This window comes from Excalfactoria chinensis, chromosome 4 (assembly GCF_039878825.1).
Source record: "Excalfactoria chinensis isolate bCotChi1 chromosome 4, bCotChi1.hap2, whole genome shotgun sequence".
Taxonomy (NCBI): Eukaryota; Metazoa; Chordata; class Aves; order Galliformes; family Phasianidae; genus Excalfactoria; species Excalfactoria chinensis.
The window spans coordinates 13,117,478-13,145,101 of record NC_092828.1 but is presented as its reverse complement, the minus strand read 5'-3'; the positions used below and the strand labels follow the sequence as shown (position 1 = coordinate 13,145,101).

At 35.9% G+C, this 27,624-nt stretch overlaps 1 protein-coding gene across 2 annotated transcripts in view; it reads left to right on the top strand.

Moving 5' to 3' along the window:
- RAB28 (RAB28, member RAS oncogene family) overlaps window positions 1–27,624 on the top strand; it is a 58,336-nt gene that overhangs the window by 21,884 nt on the left and 8,828 nt on the right. For both annotated transcript variants that reach the window (XM_072336147.1, XM_072336146.1), the window contains exon 5: window positions 25,329–25,432. In XM_072336147.1, the coding sequence (XP_072192248.1) occupies window positions 25,329–25,432 (104 nt within the window). The remainder of the gene's footprint in view (window positions 1–25,328; window positions 25,433–27,624) is intronic.

Sequence of the window (27,624 nt, the reverse complement as noted above, 5' to 3'; positions counted from 1 at the left end):
ACACATATATACACATATATATACACACATATATACATACATACATATATATATATATACACACACACACACACACATACATTTCACTCCTTCCCTTTTTTTTTTCCATCTGTAGTTTCTATCAGGGAGAGTAGAAAGCTGATTTCAGTCATGTGTTATGAAAACTGAATCTTGCCCAGATCTGCATTGTTCTGCTTCCTCTTGTTGGCAGTTAATCCTCTATCTTCCTCTATCTTCTTATCCTTTATTTTGTGCATCTGTAAATGACCAATAGAATTATAAATTTTAATGTCAGATTTTTTTTATTAATCATAAATCATGAGATCATAATCTTAAATTTTGCATTTAAGATTAGAATCTTAAATGTTACTTTCTTTGTAACTTTATTTTTATTTGATATGAAGTATATTTAAGCTGTCCTTACATCTGTGTTGCTATATCCTGCTTAATTTGTACTTGAAATAAAGGTCTGAGCCTCACTGTAAAGATTAATGAATGCTTTTGAGCTTCAATGCAGTAACTTCTAAGATATGTTGCTATAGAATACTTTGATTTACATTGTATGTTTCAAATTAATCTATGGTTATTGAGTGAATAGAGTTTATTTTTTGCTCTTTGCTTACAGGTAGTAATTCACAATGTATCTTCTGGTCATTAGTGTGAAGTAGAGAGGTTTCATGGTGTTATGTATGACTGATGTATTTCTTTCCTGTCTACCTTGACTACTACTTTATATATTTCCCTTTGCACTAATCTATGAGCAGACTCCTCAAGTGTCCTACCAACATTTTCAGTGGATATATTGTAAACAAAAATTAACCCAGGTTGCATGGGAGCTACACTCACTTTGATTTATAGTTACCTAGATGGTCTTAGGTTATCTGTAGCTTATGTAGGGGCTAGGAATTATCAGGTACCAGTGTATAGTGGATGGATGAATGATTTCTATCCCTAGAGATATTAACCAGATCCACTCCTCAATAAAGACTAATAACTCAGATTTTTAAACAGTCTTCATGACAGATGAGGGCACAGAGGAGAATGCATCAACACTAATTAAGAATGTTGACCGTTTGTTCGTCTTAGCCATGATTAATTGATCTTGGAGTGGTATCTCTGAACAGGAAGTGATATGCTGTTACATTGTGAAGTTTAAAGGTTATGTTTTAGTGTACCCTTTAACTTGCATTTACATACAATGTAAAATCTTTTTACCTATCTTATCTGAATTCAGAAAGAAACATTCTTCATCCCTGATACCTGTAGTGTTTAGTATGCTGTACTAATGAGAATGTGATCTGTAACAGGACATACCCAGTCTGGGTTTGTACTCATTTACTGCCTCAGCCAATTAGTCTCTCCATTTGTACTCAGGACATTTCTTCATTAATACTCTTTATGGAACTCTAGCATATTAATGTTTAAAATTACACATTCACTCTCATTCCTTCCAATCTCCCTCAACTACTTCCTGTTCTTGTTTTCTGTGGGCTTGCCCTTGTTAGGTTCTTTACCTTTATTTAAGACAAGTGTTGAACAGCATTGCGAAGACCCGTGTTCTTCAGAGTCTTATACCTGATTAAACTGAAGTTCCTTATGCCTGACAGCAGGTCCCGCACATACTCATGGGATTGGAGGGTAAACTACTTACATGTAGAAATTCCCTTAAAATGAAAACCTTGTCCTGTGCTACGGTCGATTTACCAACTCATTTGAATAAATGTAGAATGCTACCCTGTTTTAAAATATGTATAGAATGTTTGTCTTGACGAACTTGTAAGATTAATAGAAAATTGCAGTCATATATTTCATTTTTTTTCAGTGGCCAGTTGATTTTTATGAAATTGTCAGTTAGCTTTTATAAAATTATTTTTATCTAGAAACTTTAATAAATGGTGAAATTACAGGTGAGAATGATTTTTTTTTTTTTTTTTTCATCGTAATGTTATATTTCTAACACAGTGTCTGAGTGTGTTAGATATTACTTTAAGGATGGGAGCAATCCAGAAGCATACAAGATTTTGAGCAATAAAATTATGTCACTGAGCAAGCATCTATCTTGGGAGATTCTAATCATAAACCATGCTTGACATCATAGTAGTGGAGCTGGCTACCATCAGCCCAAAGTAATCTATTGCTGTTCTACTGCCATGTGGACAAATGTAGTAAATTATGATACATATGCTATAGGTGTGGTTCTTCTTAGAAAGTTACCAAGCTCACAGAAAATCATAGAGAAAAAAGGGAAAAAGAGTGTGTGTGCAGAATGTTTATTGCTATTCTTTAGTACTTAGATGTATTCCCTTGCCTGAGAAGGGAAGGCAACTGATGGGAGATGTCATGAGGAGCTGGATGCATGTACTGCATTCTGGCTCAGATCTGTTGTAATGTCTGTTGCATTTGGTCACAAATCAGCCCATGTTTTAATTGTACCCTTCTTTCAGAATCCTTCACAAAGTCATCACTTAGATGGGAAGTCATGGTGAATACAGCAGCTGCTAAGCCAGCTGGTTAAAACAAGGCTGTTGCTGCTGGGGAACCTGCATGTGACTTTGATGGTGGCTCTTTAGGGATGGAGGTACTTCAACAAAAAAGGAGAGTAAAAAGGAGAAGTCTGTTCTGTTGTGCTGCTCAAAAGACAGTTAATGATCATTGTCGTCTTCTACCGTGCTTGTCTTGAGATGACTTTCTGATGTTCAGCAGATAGGGTTGGCCAGTAGGGAACATGCTCAGTTTTCTGCTACAGTGTGGGATGAGGCTGAATAACATGTACATTTTACTCATAAAGTTATTTTGCTCTTATACCAGCTGTCCAAATCTGAGGTATGTATGGTTAAGCAGAGTGCTGATGAAACAGGTGAACAAAGCTCAGCAAGTTTGCACTCACTTAAACCAGGGCAGATTAGATATTGTGTGAACTGCTTGCTGGAAATAACAATTTTAACATTCTAGTTGTGTGGTATTGTCACGGGTTAACAAGAAACTGGGGGTAGTTAAGAATAGTCTAGTTAGTACTCTGTTCTTATGCTATGCTTTCTTACCTCAATGAGTGTGGATAACTTGGTCTCCTCACAATCCCGTGGTTAATCTTGAATCTGCTTTTCTCTTCTCTCTCTTTTTTTTTTTTTTTTTTAAAAAATATTTTTACTTACATATATACACACACATATATGTGTGTGAGTATGTATATATTTGCTTACATAATTTTTGTGTGCTAAGACCAGTTTCAAAGAACTGGTAGATCGTTGTTTGTGTGATTGGAACTCAAATGCTGGTGTGATAGAAGTACCAGTAAATAGTATGTTCTCATTCGCTAACAGTTGTGCTTAAATTCAGAAAAATCTTTAAAGATGTCACTGAAAATGGAAATAGAAATAAACTGTTTAAATACAGAGGTTAGAACAGTATATATGTCCTATTTTTATAATAATACACAAACGAAATGCTGAGAGATCTCTTGCTGTTTCCATGGATCTTGTCCACAGTTTATTTAGTGATGTAGACACACATCTAATAAAAAAGATGCTGCATAAACCATAGTCCAGGCTGAATGTGCTTCTGTTTTTGGTTTAGGTAGAAATGTTTTTTCTGGCTGCGTCCTTCATACTTAGGTCTTCTTACAACAAATGGAAAGCCCTTAATTGTACCTCAGGGAATAGTTAATCTACAGTGGACATATGGTGGACAAAAGCTGAGTCTAGTAAATGAAAAAAATTATAAACAGAAAATGTGTGAATGTCTGCACAGACTGAGAGTCATGGGAGATACCGTGCTGTTGGATTGTAGCTTATTTTAAATAAGTTAATTTGCTATTCTTTTTTATTGTTATGTAAATGGAAATCACTGCAGCATAAGCTACATGGTTTTGAACAATTCAATGTCTGTTTTACTGGATTGAAAAAGAATCAGAAACAAAAACCAACTCAAAAAACCACACGCACACACAAAAAAATCCCCAACAAACCTGTTTTTAAGCCAGGACAGAATTTCTGTTCTTTGCAAGTGTTCCATCTCTGCCTTTGCCACGTGATATAAGTGCAGTTTGACTTCACTTACGGACTGAAGCTCTCTGAAATTTTTAAAAGTTATAACTTCTGATTGGGGGCAGTTAATCAGTGTTAACCCTGAACAGCTCTTGGGCTTTATGGATTCCAGCATTATATGTGGTTGCACTGCTCCAGCAAAAGGTTAAGTATTAATGGAAAATGTTCACAGCTCTTTTACTTAAAGAAAACATGTTACTTGTAAGTTTTCTTTTGATTTTACTTTTACAGTTACATTGAATGTCTTCATTCATTTAGCCATCCATAAAGCAAATATTGTTGCACATGCAGTGGATAATAAGTCTTTTTAGGACTACTTGTGTGGTATGTCACAGATCATTAACTGCAAGTAACCACCTGACTTAAGGGAAGTCTGGAAGCATCATTACAGTGAAATAAGCTTTTATTTCTGTATCACTGCAGCACATTGATTTGTAGGAATGTCTCCATTAGCTACCGTGGAAATATATTCTCATATATTATTATTAAAGGAAGTTGATGATAGAGAATAACCAATGTTCAAGTGTGAATAGGGCGTTAGTGCTAGGATTTTGGACAAAGCAGGGAAGAGAGACAAGTGCTATTGTGGCATTATTTTCTGTTTAAAGCAGATGAAACTTACCTTTTTTCAACTGCTTCACAGTTTTAGAGTCAGTAAAATGTAGCAACAGTTGTACTGTGTTTGTGTGTGTGCTGCAACTTCAACTGAAATGCATGCAGTAACTGAATATATTTACTACTTTGTACAAGCAGAAAATGTGGAAGAGAAGTTTCTTCCAAACCAGCAGGGAAAACATAAACTTTCTCTATTTAGCCCAATGAATTATAAAAAAATAATTAAAAAGGATTTTTTTTTTTAATTGCAAATAACCAGTAATTGGTTCTGATCAGGTCAGAGGATGAAGGGTAGGCTATGCTATTAAGGAGGGTGCTTATAACAGATTTATTAATAAGATTAATACCAGTTTGTCATATATGAAGGATTGCAGGTCTGAACCAATGTCCTGAAACTGCTTTAGATAAGTTGAAGTTCTCACAGACTTTAAGATAACACTGCAGGAGCTGTGTTGCTCTTCTGCAAAATAATTTGCTGTCAGATCCAATCTTATTCAGGTTAGTATTTCTAATGCTTAAGTTTTTGATGGTGTAAAATGAGCTGCATCGCATTTTCTACATTCTTCTGCATTTCTCAGTGTGGGGAATCTGAAGATAAAAGAAATTGCAGTTGGTTATACAGATGTAAACTTCAGAGCAATTCTAGTGACCTCCTGAGCTGCTCCAAGTTTACTCTGATGTTTTCATGACTAGCCCATAGACAGTAATACTGTTTTGGATTACTCTTTTTTATTTTTTTCCTTGCAGATCCACGTGGTCTGTCTTTTGCATCAAATATTGTCCAGTAGGTTTACTTATGCAATAATACTGTATTCGTATGTGCTGATTAGAATTCATACATATTTTGAAATACATTTTTCATGTGTGTGGGTTGCTCTGAAAGTAATACCTCCTATTTATTTCCATGGGACCTACAACAGATACAAAGAACACAGCACCACTATTTGATAGAGCAAATTCTCAGCTACAAATCATTCAACATGGTCACCACCATTAGCTCTGCATTTTGTTTAGTGATGAACAGGAACCTGCATGCTGCCTTCATAACAATCTTCATCAGCAGAGGTGACCACTGTTGCCAGTGCTGAAAAGCACCACCCACCATCTTACTGCGTTCACATCCACTGCTTGGTCTTCATAAACATTCAGCAAATGTTGATGAATTTCTCCATGCAGAAGAAATGGTATCCACTGACATTCAATCTGATGTCTTTCCTTCATCTGCACTTCCATGTCAGACACCATTTTGTCAGGCTGCCCCCCTGCTGCCACCTGTCACACAGCAACAGAATGTAATGGAATGTTGTCAAGAGGTTCAACCTCTACTGCTGTACCACCAACATCCAAAGAGAGCAGGGCACGGGAGTTGTTGGTCAGTCTGTTAAGTAGATCGTTTCTAAGATTTTATGTTCTGCTGCCCACGTAGAAAATTGTCAGTGTATAAAGGCTGGTTTTGCTTTCTGTTGGTTTGGCTTTCATTCTCCTTTTACATCTTCCATGAATGATGTATCACAACAAAAAAGAAAAATCTACCGTGTCTGTCTGATTCTACACTTGTTCAATTATAGAGTATTACTGGAGTTTTCAGTTTTGATCCATCAGTCAATTCAAAGAATACTGTTGTGGCACTTTATTGTGGTACAGTTCTTTAAGAGCAGTATTTACTTGTGATGCTGTGAAGACAGATATTTTCTAGAAAAGACTGCATCAGGAGTTGTAAAGAATGCAGTGGGAGTTCAGGATGTGGAAAAGCTCTCTGTTTTCCTACAACTTATTTATTGTGTTCTTTACTCTGCTTTTTGTGCTACAGTAACTATAACACCTACTGATACCTATCAGGAGCTGTTACTGACAATGGCTGGATTTTGTGATGTTTGAACTTGGGGTATTGCTTGTTTGTTTATGTGTAAGCATTTAAGAAATTGTCTTAAGCTACACAGAGCAATTCACATAATGAAGTTAGAAAGTGTGATCACTGTAAAATCTCTGCATTGCCAGCTAATATACTGCCAAATTGTTGATTATTGATTTTCTCGGCCTGGCTTTATAAAGAATAAACCTCAACAGGTCTTTGGCTTACACAGTACCTTCAGCAATTTTATTTTGGGAATGGCATATCAAAAAGGTTTTTAGATCACAGAATCATAGAATCACACGGTTGGAAACTTAGTTACTGGTGTTGTTGCATCTTTAAGTGGCTGATCACTACAGTAATAATGCTGGTTTCTGAGCACAGCCAGTACTTTTTCCAGCTGCTTTATAGTGATATCTTGAAGCTTAAAATGTAATCTATATGGGTAAGCCACAAAAGCCACTATATATTAAAGCAGACTCTGACAGTAAATCAAAATTGAACAGCTGGCAACACTACTAAAGTCATAAACTTATTTATTAGAAAAACTAAACAGAAGAATTATATTAGAAAGAGAGGAATATGTTCTACAGACCAGTGGATATAGTTTAAAACCTGGAAAGTGCTGTAGATTATGGGCCCAATTTATTAACATCTGTTCTGGCAGTTTCTGTGAGATCCTTATGTTCTTTACAATAAAAGTGTGAAACATGTTTTTTCCCCTCCCTGCACCCCCCCCATACTAATCATGCTTTTCTGCAGTTCATAAAACTTGCTTTGGGCCTTATGTAACTGGGCCTGTCTGCTTTACACACTTGCTAGAGTAATTACTATTCGTGAAAGAGTAAGTACTATACTGACGTCACAGTCCCACGGTACACAGTTCTCCTGGCTTGTTCCAACCAGTCTTTTTGGCTTCAAAAGCAAGGAATGAACACCAAAGTTTCCTTCATATATTTAGACTTAAAGCATGGCAGTGAATAATGGAAGTGAGTCACTAGAGAGTAAGATGGACAGCAAAACGTCTTTTATGTGGTCACAAAGTTCTCTATAATGGAAATGTACTTAAAAGTCAGTTGTTTAATATATTTCATATCTTTGCACACAGGCAGTCACCAGAAATAACTTTATTGTTCATTATCTCTTAATTTTGGAATAAATGATAATATAATGAATATTTTAATAATATTTTGATTGTGATATTTCCGTGGCATACATTTCTGCCCTATTGACAGCTGTCTGGCAATAAGCTTTAAGTTATTTTGGATTCTGCTTTGAGTGGGAAATAAGAAACAGAACATCCAAAACTGACTGCCCGTCAGTTGTGCTGCTTTGCCTTTGAAATGACTCTGACTGAGATAAATTTTAGAGATTTTAGCAACATAAACCCTTCTGTATATTCAGGTTTGGCCTATGCAGCACAGGTGATGATATTTTGCACTCTAATTCTTGCTTCATGTCTGGCAGTTAGACGGAACTCAAATAGATCATCGTGAAATGTTGACAGTTTTATTTTCGCCCAGTGCATAATCTGCTAGCATGCCAAGCACTGCCGCCATCAACAGAGTGTCAGATATTAGGAAACCATGGTGCAAAGGAGTCATTGGGCAATAAAAATGCTTCCTTTGTCCTAAACAGGCTATGTTCCTTTGCTGATGAAAGTGGTTACACTTCCTTTCCATTTGAACTTGATTAGTTTTACCACATTACCCTCTGATATTAGGCTGTATATATGCTATTATAGTTGTTTAATCTGAGGAGAGCGCTTCCAGTTTGCAGAAGGAAAAAGAATAGTTCTGGTATCCTTTGGATGAAGAAAAACTATCTGGGAATGAGGCGTTTTCTGTTTATGTGCCATCTGCTTTTGAACACTTACAGTGCGGGTACGTCCTGCGATCCTGTGTGTTGGCCATATCCATTTCTCAGAAATTTTGGTCAAATTACTATATATATTTATATTTTTAAGTTGTAAAACATTAAGGAGGTATATTTCTGCCAAATCTTCATTGGCCATTGATAGTTCCTTTTGCCTCTTTATGAAGTGATGGTTTAATATTTGATTTGTGTATGTCTGTGGGGCTGAGGGCAGCAGTACTAGTCACCTAAATAAAAAGTTGCTTATGCAGCCAATTCATACTTAAGGAACTTGAGTTTTCTTCTTGCTCTGTCTAATTTGAAACATGTTTTGCTAATTGGTTCACTATGAATCATTTTATCTGTCAGTGGTGTACAGTATATTAATCACAGTTCTCAGAGCGTGGCTTCATTCACAGTACGTTCAGCAACGTAAATGATCTATTTGCTTTATATTTATGTTTCCCTGCGGTGAACTTTTGTTTGTTGGGTTTGGTATGTTAAAGTCCACAAATGTAATTTATATGCACCTGCATAAAACATTTCACAAGTGACCTGGGTTTCATTTTCAAATTGTCTTGGTTTCTGCAAGGAACTGACCCAATAGAAATCAGGTATTTGCATCATCAAAGACAATATCAAGTTATGTCCCAGGGGAACATTAAGCAGGGATCCAATTTGTGGTGGTTTTTTGTGACCTGACTAGAACATTCTGGATTCCTGGTTCTGATTATCTCGGGTTTTCACATTTGTTGTAAGTGATTTGCTTTATTTCTTGTCCTTGAGTTTCTTGTTATGTGTGTGGACAGGGGAGGGGAACAGAAATCACTGCATCACTAACATTTGCTGTTTGCCTTCCTCTACTAGTTGCTGTTGTCCTGCCTGGATTTCATCTCACTCTTACGCAATTCTTTGTTCTCTCCATTCTCTCTATACCTTGTGCTTGGTGCAAAGGGAGTGCTCTTCGCAGTGTTGTTTTTTTTTCATTCATAGATCATCTGCATATGCTCCTTAAACAGCCAGGTATAGACACTAGGTTTTTGTGCTTTGTGATGGTATCCTGGTATGGAGGAGTATGGGTTACAATGGACACTTCTTCAGTATAGAAGACATCTTATAAAAATTCTAGCAGCTTCTCTGTCTGAGTAAACTTGATTGATGAACTATTAAGGTCTTCTGGTTTATATAGTATATGTACTACTGCCCTGGAAAAGATTTCATCTTGAGTTGCTACAGTCAGGAGGGCATATAAATCCATGTGAATTAATGTGGCATTTCCTTCATAATCCTATGAATTTTCTGCCTTAAACGTATGTTTATGCTTTTCATGAGTGTTTGAGTAGGAAAGACCCTTTAAATACTGTGATGATATCTAGAATTATTATATTGTCATTGTGTGCATTTTTATTTAATATGTACACGAAGAAATAAAACTTGACATTTTTATTCTCCTTTTAAAATGTATGTGGTGCCATTTATTAAGTAATTAGGTCATGAGGGCAGAATTTTCATGAGTATGCCAATGCTCAAAAATGTAGATACCTGTCTGATGGGATTTTCATACGTGGCTTAACCATTGCCTCGTTACCCAGTAGTTGTTACTGTGCTTAAAATTGTCCCCTTAGGCACGCTTGCATCTTCAGTATCCAAGTACATTTGCAAATCCGATTTAAAAGGTTTAATTATTCTACAAAGAGACCTAAACACCAGGGAAGGCAAAATCATTGGCAAACCAAACCAGTAAATATATGGCAATATTAGCAAGCCTAGTTCTGACTACTGTGTCACATAAGATGTATTTGGGAATAAAATTGCAACCTGTGAACTCATTCTGGAATTAATTTTAGAATTGTTCCAAGGGAAGAACAGAGCAGATAACCAAATTCTATTATATTTGAAAAATGTAAGTTAATTTTGGACAACGTTTCTGAAGAAACATAGGGTTAACTTGCCATTAGCTAATAAAATCTCGCTAAGTGTGGCGTGCACTTAGTTTTGTGAAACTTGCTTTGTATGTTTACTCTACCTCACTTCTTGTTCTGGAATTCTTTTCCCTAGCATCAGCACAGCTGCATCATCCATTTCCATGGTCCTTTTAACCTCCGCTTTAATTAAAAAAAAATTAAATCAGATGCTGTTTAAAGCTTCCCGTTTAGTTTTGGGAAAATAAAAGTTCACATCTAGCTTAGGAGTGTGTGAACAGCTGTTAAAAGCCACAAGCAAAACGATACTTATAAAAGTGGTGGGGGGAATTTTAAGAGCAAGCTGCCAGTCTGACTGTAGCTTTCAATAGTTCTTCACTTTCAGCCAAATGGTTTTAACAATAATTTTCTTTTAAAAAAAAGCAAAACAAAAAACCCAAACCCTGTGTTTTATGGAAGCAGCAGCCCAAGCAGTTAGGTTGGTGGTAGTAGGAGGCAACTTGCCATTTCTCTTTAACTTTTTATGAAATTTTTCTTTGAATCTGGGGAAATTGCTCATTAGAGAGATTGGAAGGGCTGATGTCCACCAGCGCCCACCCACCGTGCAGGTACATCTGTCTCCATCTGATTCTAATGAGGGATCTGGTTCACTGAAATTCCCAGAGTTCTGAGCCTAAGCATAGGAGGATAGTCATTCACTGGCACTGTGTTTCACAGGTATTTAGAGTCCTGTGCATGACTGCAGCATTTTAAAGTAACAATTTCTTTTATGAGTTATCCAATTTGATTCTCCTGTTAGACATAAATATGCAGGGCACTTATCAGGTGTTGAATATTTGAAAGAAAGAGGGAAGACAGAATGTTCCTTGCCCAGTCCTTATAGTGCATTGTGAAGAGCTTTCAGAGGGGAGAAAACAGTTCCTTCAGAAACATTCTTTCTTTACTGTTGTTGAGAGGCTATTGTGTGAAATGTTCTGTGGCCTGATAATGGTGCATGTGTATCTCTGAAACTAGGTTGGGCAGTTTTCTTAGGGCTTGCTTAGACCCTTAGTTGTTCTGCTCTTGAGTGAGATCATAGAATCACCGAGGCTGGAAATGACTTCCATCAGTGCCATCCCCACAGCACCTTCCAAGACATAGGATGGCAGTTGATCTGAGCAGGCATGTTCAGTGCTGCCAGAATACGATGCAGGGAGAAAATAATTTCCTGTATCTCAAGCTTCTTGTGTCCCTGTGTACTTGGTACTCATACAGAACTTGTGCCTGGATGTGGGGCTGTTTTCATCCACACTGAAAACCCAGCAGATTTTTTGACTGTTAAACTTGCCTGGGCTGTGTATAGAAAATGTTAGTCCAGCAGAGCAGACTTTGTGCCGATTCACTGAGGTGAGAGGTCTGAACCACACTTTCTAATCAAATCTCTTGACTGCAAATCTGTTTTTTGTTGTTGTTTGTTTGTTCTTCTTTTTCTTTTTAATTGAGGTGTCTGTTTTCTTATAACCTCAGCAGATTATGACCTGTGTTAAGCAGTGTTGTCACTGAAACTGGCTAGGTGTGTTGCTTTGTTACGCCGTTAGCTCTTACGTTGGGGTTTCCACACCTATACTGTGCTTTCAGTATTCAGGTCAAAAGTTCAGTGTGGCTGTGATTTGACATGGCTGCCTAACCACTAACTAAAGCCAAAGCTGTAGGAATTATGTGTGCAAAACCCCCATGCTCTCTTAACATACTTTTAAAAGTGAAGAAGTGTGTTAGGTCACAAAGAAACTAAGAAATCATCAGGGCTATGCTAAAATTTTAATAGATAATATCTTGGGATTACTTAAGTCCAAGATGTTAACTTCTTGACTCATATTCTCCTTTTCCTTTTCACACCTAGCAAGGGAAGTGGTTTATCCTTGAGAGCTCCTAAGTATAATAAGTAGATTGGTTATAAACCAAGAACAATTTGATGGTGTGATTAACCAAATAATACGAGAAAGCACGCTTTCAGCATCTAAATTCCCCTGTAAGTCAGATGTAGCTGATTGCATTTCCCTAACTTCTGTAAAAATTGTATGAAGCAGAAACTCTTAAAATCCTCTTTAGTTTTAGAATTAAAAAAAAAAAAAAAAAAAAAAAAGCTTGCAAAAAGAAGTCTCAGTTGAACCTCTACTTTTTTGCTTAATATTTTCAAATTAAAGTAATTCTTGGTTTTAAAATAAAAAGTTGAGTGCACACACGTGTCCAAATTCAAGTGCTCTCAGTGTCTCCACAACACTCATAGTTTGAGAAAGTGGTTTCACGATTGGTTTAACCCAGTTTTGCTTTTGCCAAAAGTTGTACTTTGCAGAGGGTTCAGTTCACTGATCCAACCTCAACTGAATGGAGTAAAGGGAACAATCGTTATTTGAATGAACTCATGGATTTATTTCATACTGTGGTGGTGCTGTCAAAAGAAAAGATTTGCGAGTGCTCAGCCAGGACCATCCACTTTACTTGCAATTAAACTGCTGAAGAAATGATTACTTCTAATTTCAGGCCATCCTCTTCCAATGAATCTTTCTTTAGGTGAGTTTTTTGCTGAGGAGTAGAAGAGTCTGAAGGAATTGGGTTGCTCTGCAAAGCCAAGTGGCCAAAGTAGCTCTGAGGGCATAGATGATAATTTGTTGGATCTGTAATGATTGGAGCATTATTCTTATATCTTTGGATTGTTTACATAGTACATAGCTTTTTAAGAGTTGAACAGAGTTTCTTTCAGTCCTTTGTAGATACCTTGATGTGTTGGTTCCACTTGCTCAGATGGGACTGGTTAATATTGTAAAATGACAAAATTAGTTTGTTCTCTTTTAGTTTATCATCAAACTGATGTCTTTACTTTGATGGAGAAAAAGCTGTGAGCAGCTGAGATGAGAACAGATTTCATGTACCCTGATGAATCTCTTATTGAGGGGAAATCTTTTAGCCTGATTGACTGATTTAGTGATATTAAAATATGTGAGGTGGCAAATGTTGGAGTATAAATACTCTGAATTCAGCTCTTGGTCAGTTTAAGAAATAGCTAATAAGGGCACTACTGATAGTAAACTTATTTTCTCCTTTTGTAGTAGTCAAAATGTGTTATATTTCTTTGCTAAGCAGTCTTTTTCTTCTTATAAAATCTAATTAACTACAAAGTTGAGTTGTACTGTTAATTTTTTTTTAACTGCCAGTTGAAAACTGTTTGGCTTGGTAATAATTACTTACAAAAGCTTCCAAATGGAAGAAAAGCTGGGCTGCTGTCAAAGAGGATTTGATACACATGGAACAGTTAAGCAGTAATAAATTGCCTAGTAACTGAGTAATTTCACTCAAATATGTGCCAATCTTGCATCTACACTGGAAAAAGTTTGGAAGAAGAACTGAAATGATGTCTGAAATTGCTTAATGCTGGAGTTTTATTATAATAACAATAATACTGACTTGGCCTGATCTTTGAACATTTAAGGCTTGTTTTTATATCCCGGTGAATGACTTCATGTTCACTTATAATTTTTGTTGTGGGAGAGCTCCCAAAGGGGTCTGTCTGTAGGAGAAACTCAGTGTCTCCAATCCATTATTGCATCTTCTGGAATCAGCAACGAAGTCAGGCGTGGAAGGGCCCTGGAAGTGACCTGGGCTGGCTGTGTTAGGAGCAGGTAATTGAGAACATCAGATGAAAGTGTCACACCTAAGAGGGGAGCCAGCTTTATAACGTGGCTGTTTGATATGAAATCAACAGAGGCATTCCAGTAGAAATGGTGTGTATGGATTAACTGAGAACGTTGGGGTGGATCTTGTGAAGGAGGTATTATTAGGTAAATGCTTTTTATAGGAACAAGAAGATTTTTATAGCTCATTTCCATGGCTTTGTGAAATACATTACTTTGTAATGTATTTCTATGCATTCTTTTGAGATAACTGTTTCAGGATCTGCTATATAAAAGATAAAGCTCTTGATGTTGTAGTATGTCAGGGTTTCCTATTTTTGGAAGAAATGACTTGTCCAACTATATCTAGTTTACAAGATGCTATAGCATGATTAAGTATAGACACAGTTACAGGTGTATCAGACACTTCAGTGTAACACAAGAAAACCCAACCATATAATTATAAACTGCATCTAATCTCCTTAATAAGAACATGCGTCTTTAACAATGTGAAAGATTTACTTTTCCATATTCACTAGTGATACTGACTCTGATTTGCCTGCCCTTCTCAGTGCTGACAGGGGTTCAGCCCCCTGGTGCTCCCAGAGGCTGTAATTTTATGATGGTCCGTTTTTTGATGAAGCCAGTTTACAGCTTTGAGTTACCACTCCTGTCCTGTAGGAAATCAGATTGGTGGCTTGAGCTGGGTTAAAATGAATGTAGCAAAATGGAAACAGCTATTTTTAGCGTGGATCAGCTTACTGAGCTTTATAATCTCATATGAGCTGCGTGGCCTCCTAAGCAGGTGAGGAGTAAATAGTGCCTTGTGGCATGAAGGTGGGAATGAACTACCAGGAATGAGATAGGACAGTGATGGTTTTTTGAGCTTTGGTGCTGGCATTGGTATGCCTTGAAGATATGGCAAGAAGCTCTTGTTGCTGCCTGTAAAAGACAGATGACAATGAATGCAGCTGGGATTTAAGCAATGCGTGAGTATTCCTAAAATCCTCTATTTATAAAATTATAAAGAAATTTATTTTTTGTCTGTCAATCCACTAAATCTTTTGAATTTTAGACTGATGAAGTCATTTAGATGTTGTCCTAGCATTTAAGTAAAGGTTACTTTACCTTTTCCTGGCATGGATAAATTCTGTGATGAGGTGGGTAGGTGCATCAGAATTTGTTAAAATATTTGAGAGATGAAGAGAGGCTGACCCATGTGTGGCTTGCAGATATATTGGACTAGCACCATCTTCTGAATGTTTGCTACATTACAACTTCATGCTTTAGCTAAGGTATTGAGGAACATGTAAAAAGGGATCACTCAGCTTTGAATTTCAGTAATCATAGTGCAGTGATATATTTTTTACATTTTGTTCAGGTAATGAAACTGTTAAATTGAATCAGGACGTAGAACATCTCTAACTGAACTAATGAAAAAATCAGATTTTTAAAATGCTTTTATATATATATGACAAGGTGGGAAATTATCTTATGGAAAAAAAAAAAAAAGAAATCCATGATTTTCTCAAAGGTGAGTCCAGCTCTGTCAATATAAGCATTTATTTATGTTGTTTCAGTAATTCTGAATCAAAATGTTTCGTGTGGAATTGGAAGTAGGGTCTGTTACTATTTTTCTGCCAGCAACTTTTGTTTCGTAATGCTTGGGTCAGTTAATAAGGTTCAGTATAGGAAAGTTTGGTAACTACTACCCAAAATGTAATCTGAAGAGCAACGTGCTTTCTCGACACAACACAATGAAATTAATTTGCTCAGAGTTCATATGAACGTTTTAAAAAAGCACATTGCAGTTGTCACAATGTTAACATTTTCTTACCAGATCATATAATGTCGTATTTCATGTATGTTCTTCTGTAACAGGCTGTGTTATGTCTTCTCTCACAAACATAGATTCTAAATGGCATAAGCTTTTCTTTATAATATTGTTGAAACACTAGCAGTTAGAAAAATGAAGTACCATTTGCAGCTTGATTTTTGTGTGTTTGTCCTTGGTTACTGTCATATGAAGGATGCTGGTAAGAAAAAAACAGCAAAAAAATATTTATTACTTCTAGAAACTTCCTAAGAAGAAAGTGAGAAGAAAAGCTGCAGCTGCAGTTTCACAAATACAAAATAATTATCACATACTTTTATCTGTATTTTAGTTGAGCGTCAGTGCTTAATTAACAGCATTGCCACAACTCTGTGATAGTCTCCATAATGGTGTGGCTGTATCACTGCTAATTCCATTTGCCATTTCATTGTCTAGTGCCAGTGTGTCAGGGTGGGCTGGAGGGGACTTGCACATCCAGTCTGTGGATGGTGTGTAGTTGCTGGGCATCCTCAGTTGTGGTATGTTTGACTATAGTTTGATTTGTTTTGTTTCACTTTTTCAGTTTTATTTGGTAAATAGGTCATTCCCAGCTGTGTTTGAGTGCAGTGGTGATTGCTGTGACTGCTTGGTGATAGTATAACTGGGTTGATATGGTAAGGAAAGTCAGCTGGAGGTGTTCTGCTGGTATAGCTACTCTCTTATCTTAAGGAAATAGCAATTTGTAAAGACCTTTGAGTCCAAATTAACAGCTTTAACTTAAAAAGGAAGAAAACCTAATTGCTGTTACAGTCTTTGTTGGCACAAAGGTTAGGAAGCCTGAACACAGGCGTTAAAGAAGATGAAATACAATTTAGCGTATAAAGCAGTAAAATGCTTCAGTGGAACCTCCTGTGATCTTGGGCAAGGCTTTATGTTTAATTTTTCATTCATGTTTCATTTTTCACTTGTAAAAATAAGAATACCGTTTGCCTAATTTAGTCAGAAAAGAATTAGGCAGCACACTGTAATTGCTAAGTTCTTATAAATGAAGGCGATAAGGGCTGTGTCTGAATCTGACTGGCTAGATAAAAAGCAGTAGTGAGCAAACAGCCTTACTTCAGGAGTAATTTATAATCTCAGCACACGTGCAGAAGGTAAAATCTGATTAACCCAAGGTGTGAAATTAAAGAGCATTAAAGCCCTGTAAGATAATGCTTTTGAAAGACAAAGGCATTAATCTGCTCTTGCCTGGCTAATCATACTCCATAACACTGTGCAGAAAAAGCATTTCATCTTCTTTCATTCATGTTCCCACTTGAAATGTGAAACGTAGCCTAAAGGCGTGTTTGTATAGATATATATACTGCAGACAGTAAACAAAGATACATGGTAAGATAATCTTCACAGAGGTCTGTGCTGCAACATCTATGCACCTTGTGCCCAGATTAATGCATTTAAAGTTAATTGGTTCCTCTCTGTGACTGCTCTGCCTGCAGTACAGATGTATCTTCAGTCATCTTCAAGCAGATGACTTCAAGAAACACCTCTGCTCCTTCTCTCTTCCTTTCTATGCTGTGGCGATACCCTTTCATAAAGAAAGGAAAATAAAGGAAAAAAAAAGTTGTTATTATGTTTTAATTGCAAGATAATAATGTAACTTCATTTGGTTCTGTTTTTATTTTTTGTTTTGCTTTGTTTCTTAATATACTTTTTTGCCTACTTTTCTTGTTTCCGAAAGTATATTCATTAGGAGCATGGGTGAGGATGATCGGTGCTGAACAGAGGGGATCACATAGTAGCTATCAGTGCAATCTTACTCTGTTCAGTCAAATGAAAAATGGTGGCAAAAATTTACTGCCAAGAATTTATTGAAAAATGAAAGTGGGAAACGTCTAGCTGAGAAAAAAATATTATTTTATTCTATTTAACTGTCCCTTCAAGCTGTGTGAATCGTTCATCTGTCATCTTAGCTTTGAAAAGAAACTTGGGTGTGTGATTTTTTTTTCTTCCCCCTCTCCTTCAGAAAAAATTTTACTTGGGTATGAAAAGATGCCTGCTGTTTGCATTTGCAGAGGTTAACATATCTTCTTAAAAAATGACCTGTCATCTACCAAACGTTTTGCATGCTTATTGTTAGGCGAGGATCCCGTCCCATTGTTTCAGTGTGCTGAAATCTGTTTTAAATCTTGGAGATGTTAACCCAATTAACCGTTTTGAGCTTTAGACAAAACACTGTTGCCCTTTATTGTTTACCAGTGTTTGAAAGTCTCAATTAATATAGCATATTTTTATGTAGGAATTTTAATATAAAGACAAGAGCTTCCACCTTAAATATAAATCAAAGAGAACTTACAGTGCTAAATACATTCTTTCTTATTACTTACTAATTAGAAAAGATCTTAGAATTGTCACCCTTACGCTAAGAAGCTCATTACAGAATTTTGAGTCTTTGTTTTTCTTTGAGAGGAAAGAGAATTCCAAGTAGGTTCTGTAGAAATAAATGGAGGCTCATCAGAGGTATATGTGAAAATAGGCAAACCTCGCTTCAAGAGCAAGATGCTGTTGTGCTTTTAACTGAGGAGACTTGGAAATTGTCTGCTTTATTTTCCCATATTGAGCATACATTGTTTATCTTGTCTCTGTAGAAATTTCTGTATTGGTTTTGCAAGAGCTCTGGATGTGTATTTGGTACTTATAAGGTTATATTTTTCTTCAGTAATTGACACACATATTTGTTGATAATTTTAGTTTTTTAGAGGAGGAAGTGTTAAGATGCTTTGTGTAAATCACAAGAGTTTTTAAGCCTTTTTTTTCTGCTTTCTGGAACTGTCGATTTCCTGTTATAGCTGGAAATGTTAAGTATAGTGTTTTAAGTATTAAAGTGCAGCACCAGCTATTATTATTCTCCCTTAGCAAGTCTTCTAATATAACATGTGATTTGTTACTACATCCTCATAGGGAAGCATCAGCAGCAGAGTGTACATGACAGTGAGAAAGTAAACACATGCTTGCAATCAAATTAATGTATTTCATCTGTCTTCAACTAATAACAATCTGTCATGCTATCTATCTGAGAAGGGGCATAAACAGTTTATTTTGTGTTTGGAATAACTTCCTGGAGGTAGTTAATGTGACATGTAGTTTGTCTGACATGAGTATAACCAGATCAACACTCTAGATGTTTTCTTGATAACATAAAAAAATTACTGAGAAAATCTGTACTTGGAACTATATTTATATTTCCTTGAGCTTCCTTAAATCAGTCGTGGTATAGTTTTCAGGACTTCCATGAAAGAGTTTTCTTTTCTTGGCAGCTATACAATTTCAGTGTGAGAAAAAGATTGAAAGTCCTAAAAAATTTAGCTACAAAAAGCTGCAATTTGCACTCTGGCATTTATGCTTGGATTTCTTGAAAACTGTGTGCAAAATTAATTGGGAAGCACCAAGTCAAAACTGATTTTTAATAGAGCTAGTTCTTAAACTGGTGAAGTTTGATAGTACTGCAGACTCGCTGCAGTTTGTCAGATGAATTGAATTGGTTATAATTTCTGCATAATTCTAGTTCTTATAGTATTATATTAGTTACTAACTGGTCATAATTAGTAATAAGATCAGAAATATCATAATTTTATAAAGAGCTTCTGTGTCTAATTAGAAAATGAAAGTGCCTTTGCTTGAAGTTCTAAGTAATCCATTCAAATATTCATGGAAAATGAAGGCTCAATTAACTAGCTCCATCCTTCTGTGGGGATGCAGTAGGTTACTTGTAAGCTGTGCAATAAAAAACTGGGGAGGGTTTTCATTGATTTTTTTCCCTCTGTTTTCTTTGGAATGATGGCAGAGCTAGAAGAGAATCTGGGTAGTATTGCTTATGGCAGAGGAGGCCTGAGAGGGGCTCTTCATGGCTAGAGCTGTATGCATCAGTATGCATCAGGATTTCTGTTTTATTCTTTGGAATAAAACCTTAAGGAAATCTCTTTTTTATTTCCTTGTTCAGACACTTCTGCTTTTGCACAGGTGAAGCAATCTTCACACTGCAATTAAACTGATTGCTTGTTGAGCAGCAATGCTGCATGAAGACAATACAGTATAAATGCTGTCTTCATGGCTCTGTTAGGTTTTCAGGTGCTCAAACTAGGTTTGTTCTTAAGAAGTGAGGCTGAAATTGTAACAAAGATGAAAAATTTGCCACATACAGTCCCCCCCATTTTTTTACGACCCTGGAGTATTTTCAGAAGGGAAAATATGTACATAATTTTAAGCACATGTAAATCAAATTAATAAATTATTGAAGCATTTTACTTGTCATGTCTGTGTGGGCTAATCGTGATAGCTCATTATTTAAACATTATGTAATTGTATACCTTGTGTGAACAGCTGCAAATACTTTGCAGAAAGATTTGTATTTCGTTTTTCACAGCATACTGTAAGAGAATATATTTTTGTGCACTACCATAGATTAACATAGGTGTTTACTCATAACTTTCAAACTATCCTTAATTATCTTCATATGTAAATATGAAAGTTATAATATGTGTGATAATTATGAAGCAAGGCAGTTGTGAATTCACTCATGTTAATACAGATTTTAATGATAAATGCAGCAAATAATAAATAAGTTCAGCTCAAAATTAAAACTGTCCATTTATAACGGATTGCCTTGTAGTTGTTACGCTTGCAAGCTTTGAAAGACTCGGATTTGGATGGAGAAGCATCGTTTTACTGAAACACTCTGAATTGTATCTTTAAAGTTTCTTTTCCTACTGATGCTTTAGCAAATGGTTAGATTAGTTATCATGGGAATGAGTAAAATAACCTTATAGTGCCATACAGTTTGTAAATGTAATCTCACAATCCAGGAGAAAAGCCAGCAAACTACTGCATTCAGACTTGCTTAACATGCATTATGCATGCCACTCAGCTGTTTATGACATTCTGAGCAAGTACTGTCACTATTTTTTCAGCTGCTTGGAAGTATCTGTTCTAGTTATGTATTTGTGTTTCTTCCAAAATTACCTGAAAGAAAGATTATTGCAAAAATCAATGCTTTCTGACTTTAAAAACACTTCGAATTTACATGAAACTATTCTCTAGTGATGTTATGTAGGAAGACATTGGCAGTTCTGGGGGAAGGGTACATACGTAGCATAAGTAGCAGCCTTTACATTCTGCATAAATGATGATCTGGTGTCTTTTATAGTATGTGCAGTTACTTGCTTGGGTAGCAATATTTAAATCAAAGTGAACTACTGTTAGATTTCTGCCATTTTGAAAGGTGATGAAGCCAGAACACTCATCATTTCACTGATTAATGATACTTTAAAGTACTTACTGGCTTCTTGTGTCTGTCCCAGCTGAGTTATAACTATTGTTATACATATTTATTGTTACCATCATTTAAAGGCAAAACAGCTCTGGGTTTTGATATCACGCATTATTACTTGAAGCAATTCTAGTGAGCTAATTTGTGTAGTTCATTTTAGCGGAAAGGATGAAAAAAGCCAGTATTTACATTGCTTAGCTACTGTTTTTTCACCTGTGTGATGGAGATCATGGAAGCATGGTAAGCTAAACTATTATGGACCCACCAGCAGAGACTTTTTGCAAGCTTCTGTTATCTTAGAGGAATGATACATACAGTTAAATAGCATAAGATAAATAGCTTAGCTATTAATTTATTTAGGGTTAATAGTTTGAGAATCTTAAGACAAAAATAGCAGAGCATTTCAATTGAGTCTGAACTGCTGTTGAATGGCTATGTGTAGTGGAGACTGTAAATCACCCGCTTCCTAGTGTCCTTGCACTCCCTCACTGCTAACCAAAAAGTAAAATGTCTGTGGCTTACGCATAATTTCTCAGGTAAAGTTATACAGGAATGTGACTTACAGTTGATTACTTGTACTTTCTCAAGAGCTTGCTCAGAATTTTTACCAGACATATCATTCCTAGCCTTGCAGACAATTGTTTAAAATATTAATCTACTGTTATCTTTCCTCTTTAATGTAGCACTGTCAATTAGCTTTTCACTGCAATTAAGTGATGTATATCAGCAGTTTGAAGAACAATGAAAAAGTAGTTTCTCTGTCACCTGAAGATGTGAACCAATGCAATCTCTCTAGTCCCAGTTTAAGCCCACAATTTTATCCTTGTCATCTTTGAATTGCCACTTGCTCCACAGAGGTGACTGTGATGTTCTTTGACTTTCTTCCTTATTTAGATTCTGCAGTTTTCTTCTTACCTCCTTTTCTTGCCTTCAGCAATGCTTTAGATGGAGCACATGGGACTTCTATGAGAGGGAAGTTCAAGACTCTTTTTTCACCTCTCTGGATCTGTCTCCTGCAAATCAACATTGAAAAGCAAGCCTTTCAGCAAGCCTTATTTCTTGCTACAGTAGACACTAATCAGTTCTAGTTTCTTCTTTGAGGGGAGAGTTTCATTTGCATCTCTTAGGTTAGGTGGAAGTAACTCATGAATTTCCAGTCTATTTTTGTTGTGCTGCTATGTTTATGTGGTATCTGTACATACTACACATGTAGATCTGTTACTTGAGAAGCCACAATTATTTTGCTGCCCTCAGTTGAAGTGACTTTTCCCATCAGACAACCTTGAAGACCAAATAGATATTCTTGCTGTATTCTGTAAAACTTATCCATTTGGGTCTTCCTTTAGCTTTTAATTAGAAGAAAAGCATTATTTATTGATAAGGATAGCACAGTTTGTAGGCAAGCACTTGAACCAAAGTAACAGTTTCTAATGTTTGTATATTTTAGGATCTCACTATTTGTGAATAGTTAAAGTTCTTTTTCCTTTGCAAACAAAATCCTTGGTCTCCTTTTGACGTCTCCTTGTGGTTTCTAGCCATCAACTTAAATTATCCTTGGTAAAAACAGAGCTATTAATTTCCTCCTGCTATTGTCATCTTCCTCATTTACTTCAGATGAGCAGGGTGACTGAACAGTCTGGTGTGGAAATGTCCATCTATTTTGGCCTTTCTCTAAATGTTTGTGTTTGATATAAGTCCAAATCTTTCTCTGTGACCTTCATTAGGGATGGCCTATCATAATCATTAACATGGTTAAAATGATCATCTTTTGCATCGTAATTGCTGAAATTCCTTTTTATTGGCAAGTGCAATGTTATTGAGTCATTTAGAATATTCAACAAAATCATTTTCCTGGTTTATAAAATCATACTGTATTTATCTTTGATTCTCTTCTTTCTAGCCAAAAGTTATTTGTCTTTGCCTTTAAGCTTTTCATGGCTTAAGTACATCCTTGTATCATCCTTCATCCCAAAGACACCTATTCCCGCTGCGGAGTGATTCATTGTACCAGCCCATATTGGCCAGCTATGAGGTTTTTTTGTTTGTTTTATTTTTTGTTTTCCTCTTTATGAAGTTCCTACATTTCTTATAAACACCTATTTAGAAAATAAGTTTTCTCCTCCAGATCCCTCCTAAAGTCTTTTCTTTGACATGTCTAAATAAAAGCTGGATAAGACTTATATCCTGTTAGCTATGAGTTCTGCTTATTCTGCTGACCAACATTGGATGTTGAAAGAAATAAAATAATAACAATTAAAAAAAAACAACTAGGGGGTAATTATTTACTGCATTTTAGCAGATCTTCAGTAACTGTCTATGATTGTGTCCTGCAACTTTGCGTGATTAAATATTTATTAACACTTGAAATCTTTTTCTTGTACTGAAACTGTGCCCTCTTTCATTGAGTGCTTGTAACATGAATTGCCTTGTGTTTACCCTGAGCTGAGTGTGCGCATATGGACAGGCACCTGGCAGTTATCTTCTGTAACAGTAACTGCACAGTTCACAGCAAACTGCCCAAAATTTAGAAGCCATGGGATGAAATGGGAAGAAGAACTGAGAATGGCACAAATTTCAGAAACAAGGTTATACCCCGATTTTTACTTCCAGTCTGTTTGATTCTGGGATCTTGCATGCTTTTAATTGCTCTACTTTAGTAAAACACGCCCTGCTGACCGTATTTTATTCTTAATATTTCCTCAAATAGAAAATAAGGAGCATTTTGTGGTATGAATTCTTAAAAGGCAGAACATTTTCTTCTTTGAAATTCATTTACCTTTTGTATGCTCTCATGTTCCTGTGACCTCTGTTTTTTTCCTCTTGGGAAAGAGAGATTGAGAGAAATTGTTACTTGTGAGTTTGCAGAGGCTCTCTCCTGGTAGTTATTTTTAAGAGAAAGGAGTTAAAAAACCATTACATAGACTGTACGAGGCTTTTTACCAACTTTAGGATTTATCTTAATTAATGTTTTTGTTCTGCTTATTATTGGTAAAGCTGTATATTCTACATTTAATATTATGAAGTACTGTACTACAAACGTTAGTGTTAATAGCTTAGTATTTTAGTCCTTCACAAATTAATGCCTGTGGTAACTGGATGATTTTAGGCCTGTTCTTATAAACAAGGCCTTACTGATGTGCGAGGAACAGTAATATGTGGCAAAAACTCCACATTAACCAAAGTAAGCAGTATAAATGGGGTGTAGGAATCCCCTGCTAGACTAAAAATCTCCAAGAGAAAATCTCCAGAGCCTACAAATTAAAGACCTCCAATATCATTTTAAAATAAAGCCTTTTATGAAGTATGAGAGCATTTTTTTCAGCTGATAATCAAATGACACTATTATGCAGGCTTACTAGATTTGCAAATTTACAAGTTTTTACAAGTCAGTTGGGTCCCTTCCTCAGGAAATCAGTTTAAGTTTTTTTTTCCTGTATTGACTCAAAGAGCCTGGTTGTCCTTAAATCCTTCTGAATATATTTGCCTTATAATTTGACGGCAGAGAGTCAACACCCTTATAGGAACTGTAATGCAATAAAAAGAGAAACTTTTCAATATAGTTTCCAGTTACCTTAGGATCAGATTTGGAAAAACTGGAATGTGCACAATAAAACCTGTGCAAGACTTGAGCTCCATGTTGTGTTGTAGGCAACGAGTGCTTTTTAACATCAAATACTGTTTGAAAGCTTTACTTTACTTCCAATGGTTATAAAATGCTAAAAATGAAAATGTGCTGGAATGTGGAATTGAAGACTTCACATATAAAGTAACTAACCATCAATGTTTTTATTCTTTTTATTTTATTATTATTATTATTATTATTATTATTATTAGAGTGAATGTTTTTGCTCTACTGTGTTCTGCAGTAAAGTTATTTACAACTCATTTCAGGTGTACTTTGTGAACTCCGTGTCTCTAATTTATGCTGGACTAACATCATACCTGTAAAAAAAACAAACAAAAACACACAATTTAATTGTTTCAGATTTTTTTTTCTTGCATGTAGTTAGCGGGAAAGTTGTTACCAATTGCTTGTGTGAATCCATAAGCATTTTTTTCCTTTAGATGTGTATTTCTTATGTTGTACAATGCTCGTGATTTCTGTATTTTTGATATGTTACAAAAAGAAACTGACACTTGCATGCCTCTGCAAATAATAAGATGACATATGATTTATTTATAATGAATGAGTTTTCTAAGACAGATAACTACACAAAGCAACTCTAATGTAGTAATCTTTTTTTCCCGCTTGTTTCTAGTTGACTTGGAACATATGCGCACAGTGAAGGTTGACAAGCATCAGCGGTTTTGTCAGGAAAACAATTTCAGTAGTCATTTTGTGTCAGCCAAGACAGGAGATTCTGTAAGTAAGAAAAGTAAACTCTGTATTGATCTTTCTGTGGATGTATACGTTCTTTATTAACTACAGCATCTTCTCATTTGATTTGTGGGTTGTGGTATAGATCATAGTATGGAAGTACTCTTGGCTAGTATATCATTGTGAGAAATGAGGCCTGTTGGATCTCTGCTGTCAGCCTTTGTTCCAGGTGAAGTCTCATCTATAGAGTATCAACACAGAAACTTTTAATGGTTGATAATATCACAAGATCCTGTTACAATCAAAATTTTTAATATCGGTTCTGAGCCAGAAGACATTCTCTCTGCAGGTCCATTCAAACTTGAACTTTCTGGTATTTGTAGTGCTTTGCCGAGCATATTTTGGAATGATCATTTATCTCAGACCTAACTTAGATACTTGTTTTAGTTGGACGTGTATGGAAAAAAGGTTGACTGTATCAGTCAGATGAAATCACATTGTATTGTTTTTCTTGATTTCTCTTGCATGCCTAATGACTTTGTGATTCCCGTAAAAAATAAGTCTGTCTCTGTCTCACATGGGCAACATAGTGTACTTTATTTGAGTATTACTGAAGGGTAAGACCATGTCCAATTATATGGAAGCATAATTCTGTAAGACAAATGGCATCACTTGTTGTTTTAAGATATTTGATGAAAGCTCAATTACTTCTAGAGTGGACTGCCAGATTTTATAATCTGTGTAATTATTGTGTTATACTGCTGATACAAATGCAGTGAATCCTAATTCTCCTTAGAGTTTGTGTTAAATCTTTGGCAGGAATTCTTGTTTAAAGTCTGAAAATGTTTTTCTTATGTTAGAAAGAGAAGACAAATTCTATAATACTTCATGCAGTGAAGTTTGCATGTGATGAAATGTGTACCTTTTTCAAGGAGACAACCATTTTGTGGTAGAGTAGTGGTTTTTATAAGATAGATGTAGTTAACATTACAAATTAAGAAGGAATCTTTATTATGTCTTTTTAATTGATGATGTAACTCATGAATTACAGCAGCATCCCACTGTATATGCTAATTGTACTTTTTTTAACTTACTGTTTAAAAACAAAAGTAAATCTGAATGTACCTAAAAGCATTAACCAGAACTTTCTGTCTAAATATCTACTGACAAAAGAAGGTATGAAGAATAGTTTACAGTAGTTCACTTTTAGTTTTGGTATAGGTTTGAATTAACTGTTTCCACTCTTGCTGCAGTTCATGTATTTGGGTAGTTGTGCAGGGAAGACAGGGTGTTTATTCTGGACAGTGATTTAGGGAGAGGCCTTCCGTGGCTGCTGTGGGTTTGAATTAGAAGAATCTTGCATGTTCAATTAAGGTCGATGAAGCGATTTGTTTTGTTTACTTCAGATCTTTCCAACAGACTCAATTGCAAAAGATAATTTTATATACATAGAAAAATCTGAATGTCTCCTTAGAGGAGTATTAAACATCATGAAAGATTTACTGTAGCATAACTGTCATGCTCTCCATTGAACTTCATAACTAGAGCACTGAGCTCCCACTGGTGCTTTGTGTATGAAACTTCAACACGGCAGGTGATTGGTTTACTACACCACAGAGTGTGGTTGGGCAGGTCTCTGGAAAAGGTCTGCCCATTTCCTTGCTGTATGGGTGTTAGTACAGTAGACTGATAGTAGACCAAGTAGTTCAGAGAAAATAAAGTGATTTTGAAAGTGACAGTGGCTTGTTGGTTTTGCCTCTCATTTGTTTTCAGCTTCCATCTGAGCTGGAAGAAAAAAATGTGTGAATGTTTTTTTACTTTTTTTTTTTTTTAAATTTTTCTTTGCAAACGACTGATACACTTCCAAAGGCCTTACCTTCTGGAGCGGCAGCTCTATGGTGAAAAGCCCAGTCAACTGGCAGGTTGGGCTGTGTGCTCAGTTGCACAACCACACAGAGCATGAGACGCAGCTTGACAGTATGCTGCATTCAGCAGCAGTGCAATCTTAAACTGTTCCTGTTTAATATCTTTTATGTCCTTTAATCAGATTTAAAATGCAGCTCCCTAAATGGTAAGTTTGGTGGACTGTATTAAGATGAAGTAAAGGGGAGTTACTTAAGATAGCCTTCCCACCCATTGTTATCTGTCAAATCACATCTGAAGTCTAGCAGCTAGGCTGCTCCATGCCATGCCACATTTTGCTTACTTCTTAGATATTTCTGTTCAACGTAACACAT